The sequence below is a fragment of the Taeniopygia guttata genome, chromosome 1A, assembly GCF_048771995.1.
Source record: "Taeniopygia guttata chromosome 1A, bTaeGut7.mat, whole genome shotgun sequence".
Taxonomy (NCBI): domain Eukaryota; kingdom Metazoa; phylum Chordata; class Aves; order Passeriformes; family Estrildidae; genus Taeniopygia; species Taeniopygia guttata.
Window position 1 is genome coordinate 33,845,436 of NC_133025.1, and position 6,950 is coordinate 33,852,385.

The following is a 6,950-nucleotide window of genomic DNA, read 5'->3' on the forward strand; positions in this document are numbered from 1 at the left end:
ACTGCCAAACATACAAATTAGGAGTATGTTCATTGCCTAAATATTTTTCTCCTGGTAAATCTTTAAAATTGTGAGAAAACTAGAGCTGCATCTTCATTCTGTACTATATGACAGATATTCTGGAAACCACTACCATCAACTTCCATAAATTTCTCACAAGTCATTTTACATTTCCAGTGAAAGCAATCCATTTATTGTGTTTTCTGAACGTCTGATCTTATGTAGATCATGTGACATCTAAAACTCATGCATGAGTCTGAAAAAAAGCTTTTACATTAATTGTGTATTTTTATTAGGGATCATCTATTACCTTAAATTAATAATAAAGATAAGCAGTACATAATTATTTTTCTTATTTACATGTAGAATGGCTTGTGTATACAGTTATATATCTAGAAACACAAGCCCCAAAAGAAATATAGCTTAGGGGAATGATTTTCCAAAGTGATCCTCGTTTCTCTGAGCTGTATTCACACAGGGTGCGCAAGCCACAGCAAGACCATGCCCACAGCACATGGAGTATTGTGCCAGATCGGCAGGGTAGCACATTCCATATTCTGGTGGTGGGGCACATTTAGGGGCTGCCTGCGAGGCAGCAGGCAGGCAGGCAGGATGGGAAGCACAGAGGGTGCTCTAGCTGCTCCAGAGGCAGAACAGGCAAAGCTGCTGTGCCAGGTTAACCATGAAAGCTTATGAAAACCCCTCTTCAGTGCCACTTGTGTTGCAGTAGGTCTCTTTCCATGGGAGGGAGTTACTGCCAGTCACACTGATCATCCAGCTCTCAGGTCATTTTTAGGCCTTTTGGGTATTGATCTGTTCTTCTTGCAGAAGCAGCACACTGTCTGTCGCCTCCTCGTTCTTCATATGATGGTTTGTATGTAGGCCTGAATCCAGGGAAGGAGAATGTCCAGTTCATGGATGGCCTTGTAGAATCCCTGATCTCCAAGCTGTTGAGAATATAAAGGCATTAGAAAAGAAACTAGCTACAGCCCTTGAACAGTGCAGTGGGGAGCCAGCACCTCCTGTTCTTACCTTAAGAAACATTCTTTTTAACTTTTTGATAGCAGAAGTTAACCTTGTGGATGGAGAACATGGAAGCTGAAGGATGAAAAAAACCCAAAGATGCTGATATAAAGACACAGTGATGAAGAAGAGTCCAGCCCACAGTGTGGCACTGTAAGGCTACCAGTAAAATGTGTGATCTCAGCAAAACTTCAGTGTCTCCCAAATGTGTTCTTTTATCTGCATTCTTCCTGCCAAGTTGAGTTCGCAACACCCAAAACTGGCACTATGACTATCTCTAAGTTTTCTTATTAAACACTTTCTATTTATCTCAGAAATCTTTACATAAATTGCAGTTACAGCTTTTGCACATTGTATCCTAGCTCAAGGATATTCAAGGTTCTTTAGCTCTAAACCCTCAGAATCTCTGAATCTGAGAGAAGCCAAAGACCATTGCAAAGTACAGGGAGAAAATTTGCACATTTCTGCAAGCCCTCCAAATATGTTTATTAAGCTAATTTATGTTTTTCTCTGTTTCCCTGCCTATTTCTCTACTGTCTGACTAATTACAGTCTGGAGGACCTAGTTGTCTCCTCACCACTTATCTCTGGCCACTCAGCATTGGCTACCCAAAGCTGTTCCAGATGTTTTTTTTAGAGTTGCTAGACTAAGCTTTCTGAGCAACATGGCCTGCTGATCCTCAGCTACCTGGACTGTCAAAAATACATTCTTTCAGAGAGAAAAAAAGGAAAAATATTATGTTTTCCAATCTACAAACAAGGACAACATGTCTGAAAATAAAAAAGGCAAAGGTCGTCATCTCAACACATGGAAGGAAATAACTCCTCTGAAATGAATGGTTAGTCCTTTTCTATCTCACATGCAGTACCTTAAAAAGAAGCACAAACATTTTCAGGTCACCTTTTGTGCTTCCCAAAGTCACTTCATATGATGAAAGTGGGAAAAAAAGGCAAATATTTAAAAAACATTCAAAGACATTTCTTTTATTTTAAAAAATCTTCCAACCAGGGTAGTTCTTTCTAACCTGGAACTTTTTTTTTTTTTTTTTTTTTATCTCCATCTTGTATGATACAGATTTCCACAAAATATCATTTTGTAGCAGAACTGACCTTAAATGAGTTTTGTTTGCTTTAGTGGTGATACACATTACAAACTTATCTTCCTGCATATACTGCAATTAACTAAATGAGCTGGCCAGAAAGTTAGAGTATTGAAAACATTACACTAATTCAGCTTGGGGTCTACAAGCTCTGCCTAAAATGATAGAGAAATACTAAAGGCTGTGCGGGGAATACATTGTCCTTCTGCACTCCATTCAAATATGAGAAAACACTTCTGCAATGTGCTACTGATGTAGGAACATAAGTCCAACCTCAGAAGCAACTTCACACTGTTCTCAGCAATGCTGACCAGGGCACTCAAACAAGTAATGAGGTCAGTGGTGCTGCAGGTGGGTACTCCAAGTAACCAAGGGAAAATGTCTGTTTCCTTTACCTTGCAGTCGTACTCTAAGTGAAGAAGTCTGACTTTATGGCAGGAAATCAGTTTAGAGATTTTCAAACTTATATATTTCTAAAAAACTTAACTTAGGCCTCTATATCATTACAAAATATTAATACTTCCTTGTTTGGACAAAACCAAGATCTGGCAGGGTCAGAATCATAATATTGTAATATAAATCTTTGGAAGTGGTTCAGTGACAAATATTGTTAGGATTTCTAGGTAGCACACATGCATCTAGTTGGCTGAATTACAGCCCAGGTTTGTGAAAGAAAATAAGGTGAATATATCTATAAAGGTATCACTGTTTCCTTTGGTTGTATAGAGAATTTCATTCTTGAAAGGCAAAAATTAATTACATAATATGTAGTCATGGTGAAATCCCTTCTGATAAACATCTTATAGCTCAACTAGGTAATAACAACTAAAGAGATATGTACATGGATGAATGAGTGCTAATTTATTGAGGAATAATATATGAAAAAATCTCAAGTTTACTTTTAGCAAAGAATCCATTAATTTTACTCTATTCATAATTTTTTTTCACATGGTTTTGTATTGCTGGGTTTGAATTAATACAAACATTTCTAAAAATATTAGTTTCCAGAAATGAAGTGTCTTCTAGAAAATCATGGCAAGCCATCATATTTCAAAGAGCTGTTGTTTTTCTACTAGCAGAGACAGTCTTAGATCTCTTATCAGTATTTTTTAAGACCCAAAAAGGTAAGTTGTTATGTTTAGACTTCTCTTAGGTAAAACACAAGCACTAATTATGAAAAGAATGCAGGAGCTCTGAGAAACCTGCAGGATTCTGACCTGTAAGTCTGCAAAGAGATCTCTGAAGATGTTTGTGGGGTTTTTTTTGCATTGCAAATGTTTTTGTGCATGTAGAACCACTGTCCTTTTCTTCATTCTGTGGTGCAGTTCAGATGATTAGCTGAAGTTTCAACTAATTTTATTCATTAATTCATTGACTTGCCATCCTGCTCTCACTTTTAAAATCACAATAGACATTTGCCTCAATATCCATGGCTACATATCACCCTAGGTCAGGATCCACTTTCTGGGACAATATTATTTGTGAGGACTTCAGGTTTAGTGGAGGAAAAAAAGATATCCATAGGATATTTAGTTTCAAGACACACCTAATCACTATTTATTACCCTTAAAAATTATGTGAGAAATTGCCAACAAATGATGGCATCATCTTAGTGTCTCCCTGGTATGTTAGTAAGTATCTTTGCACAGGCAAATATAAAGGCTCTAACAGCTGTCCTGTTGTTATTTAGGCAGAGGTGGTAAAAGTGTCTCTTCTCTGGGGCACCTGGAGACATTTTGCCAGTGGCAGCATCAGTCTCTGACAACCCGCTCTGACTGTGAGCACAGGTAATACATAGGAAGTGCTCCCATGTGTGTTTCATAATTGTGGTCCCTGCTTACTCATGAGACACCACCAGCTCTTTCAAAGTTCAGTATGGAGGAGCAGAGATGACATGTGAGTAAAGATACCTGTGGAGGGTATGTTGTTGAAGAAGGAAAGCATTACCACTGTTACATCACAGAAACTTGAGGAGCCACATTTGCCCTGTGATCACCCTGTTTCTTTGCAGTTTTAGAGTGCAGCACAAGGTGACATTGTCAGTAGGGAAGTGGCTTGGTTCCATGGGATCTCCACCACCTTGCAAACTCCCCACAAGATCACTCTGGGAGGGAATGAATGGTGTTTAACTTCCCTGGACCCAGTGGAGATGCCCCTGTAAATTTGGGTCCCCTGTGGCATAGGTCACACCATGACTCTGAATCACCCTCTGCCTCTCCATCTGCTGAAAAACTGAGATGGAACCCTTCCCAAACTTTTCAGACAGACAAAGTTAGCTTAGCTGTCAGGAATATACTCACACAGGCATCCATGTTTGCTTGCAGGACCTGGAAGGCACTAATAAAGTACAACTTGTCACTTCCTACCTCAAGACGACTGAAGACATTTTTCACATAGAAGGAGAGGAGCTGATCTCGAACACTGCAGTTTGTCTGAAAACAAATCAAGTACTGATTTGCCAAATGAACACCCCACAAGTCAACTTTGTCTTAAAATTTCAGCCTCATAAAACTTGCATCTTTAGAAAGTGTGCAATCAACAAAATTATTTTTATGAATTTTAGCATCCGATTTACCTTCTTCTTTTTGTTATAAACAGCTCAATCTGCCTCTGTGGTTTCTGAAGGAAAGGCAGGAGGGTGCTGTGCTGGCAGGCACAGGAGTATTGGTAAGACCAATCATGGTCTTACAGAAAAGAAGTGACAGCAACAAATGTACTTAACACCCGAAGTGTAAGTGGAAGATAAATTGGGGAGTTAAGCCAGACCATTTATGTTAAATTGTAGGAGTCATTGTATGTGTCATTTTTCCACTCCTCCACATCACTATCCCATGCCATTTGATATGCTGTAGGACATCTGTCCCATGCCCAACTGCTGCTCCAGAAAAGATCAGTCATCCTGTCAACACTGTGTTGTATCTGCTTGACCTGGGGGTTTCTCTTGGACACCCAAAGGCATTTCAAATTACTATATGCCTATTTTTAGGCAATGGAATGAAGTGTCAGGTGAGAGATTCCTGTCAGGAAGCTAATGCACCTGCAGATGACACCACTCCAATATGGATATCTGTGTGTAGGTGCCACAGACAAGCGAGGACCCTTCGTTCCCAAGGTAATTGGTGAAATCCAAGGAGCACCAAAGGCCAATAGGTCTATACTTAAGGATAAACCAACTCACTTGGTCTTGCTGACTAGACCTCTGCATGAAGAAAACTGTCTCACGCACTTAGAGTCACTTACAATTAGACACCCCAAGGTTTGTTTCTCACTCCCATGCCGAATTGCACTGGGAACTCTGATGACCCTCTTCCAGTGCACCTGCAGAGGTCTAAGCTCAAAGCAGCTCCTTGGGTGTCTCAGCTCTCTGCAGCATCCTCGGGCTATCCATGGTACTGCACACCCTCGGCAGAAGGTGCCTCAGCTGCGGGACAGTGGCTGTGGCTCTGGTCCTTCTGTGAGGGCTGCTGCCTGAAAGCATTCCTGGAAGGCTCACATGCAGCCAGGGCTCACAGGAAGAGTGATACCACAAGCACACTCCTCCCAAAAAACCCAAAAACACCCTCAACCCAACTTTGCTGGCAAAGCATGACTTCAGCTACCTACAAAGAAGTACCTCCAGGCAGGGTTTCCAAATTCACCTCTTTCTCCCCATACCATAATCAACTGTCCCTTCAAGTCCCGGGGGAATATCCCGTTCTTGAGAGAGAAATAGCATTCTTCCTCTACGCAGAAAACTTCATTAAGCATGTGGCTTTCTTAAATGTCTTTTTCCCAATTAAACACAAGTGATTTTTCATCAGTTGTCATTGCTTTTGATCACATATTCCTGTTTCTATTGACCAAAGGAAAGTCAAAGTAAGAAAATGGAAAACTGGTAATATAAATCTTACCATAAACAGCATTTTTGTAGTCTTTTTAAGCAGTCTCGTGGTCTTGATAAGGTCCTTCTGTAAAATATAATGTGATAGTATTTATTAACCCAAGCAGAAGAAGCAAGACAGTTTCAAGCCTGGTTTGTACAAAACTTAGTAACAATAATATTAATCGTCATCGTCTTCTTCAGTTGTAGGGTAGAGGACTTAGTAAATCTGTTTTCTGGTCCTAGCCTAGCTGCAAATTTCTTTCATAGAAAACTCATCCAGTCTCTGTATGCATCTACTATGCATCGTTTTTTCCCACCTTTAGAAAAGAGGTAACTGCATTACCCTGTCTCTCAGGATGGTAGAGATCATTCAACTTATTAAAGTTTCCATCAGCTCAGTAATTAAATGAATAAAGAAGCATCTATAAATAAAATAAACCTTTTCAATTAGTGGGATTAACTTACAGGAACAGACGATTTTAAACTAGTTGCCTTGACATACAGGTTCTCTGTCACCTGGGAGAGGAGTCCTTTTCGGCAGGTATGTTTTCCTGTAGGTGACTTTTTGCCTTCCACAGCAAAAAGGCAAAGCAGAAATAAAAAATGCCCAGATCTGAAAATAGAACATCCTTTCATCTTCGCTCCCAAATCTTTGAGCCTCTACAGTCACAGCAGCATGTGTGATGCAGCCAGACTGGTTAGATGACAGAGGTTAACCTAATTTTGTTAACCCTCAAAGTAGCTTCTTCCCCGAGATGCTCACAGAGATAACCTATTGCTCATGTGGTGGCTGATCGGTATTTTTGCTGTGCTTTTTTATATGTCTTGCTCCACTTTCAACAAATTTGACCACAATCATCTGTGACGTTTCTCTAAACGATATCTCCATATTTACTGGCAACAGGGTCAAGGTTTCCAAGAAAGAAGAATTTCCCTATCATATGAGAAGTCTTCTTTTATTTAAGC

At 39.9% G+C, this 6,950-nt stretch overlaps 1 protein-coding gene across 1 annotated transcript; it reads right to left on the reverse strand.

Moving 5' to 3' along the window:
• Window positions 1-297: 297 nt before the first annotated feature.
• Window positions 298-6,950, reverse strand: IL26 (interleukin 26). Its single transcript, XM_041713886.2, has 5 exons — window positions 6,450-6,950; window positions 6,013-6,069; window positions 4,423-4,554; window positions 1,033-1,098; window positions 298-947 (listed from the first exon to the last, which is right to left on the reverse strand). The coding sequence occupies exons 1-5, from the start codon at window positions 6,618-6,620 to the stop codon at window positions 861-863; spliced, it is 513 nt and encodes a 170-aa protein (XP_041569820.2). The 5' UTR covers window positions 6,621-6,950; the 3' UTR covers window positions 298-860.

Bases quoted from the DNA above. Each gene is read 5' to 3' on its own strand.
- IL26 (XM_041713886.2), bottom strand. From the start codon at position 6,620: ATGAAAGGATGTTCTATTTTCAGATCTGGGCATTTTTTATTTCTGCTT. The intron at 6,070-6,449 runs GTAAGTTAATCC...TATATTTTACAG, and splicing joins GTTTAAAATCGTCTGTTCCT to AAGGACCTTATCAAGACCAC. The intron at 948-1,032 runs GTAAGAACAGGA...TATTCTCAACAG, and splicing joins TAAAAAGAATGTTTCTTAAG to CTTGGAGATCAGGGATTCTA.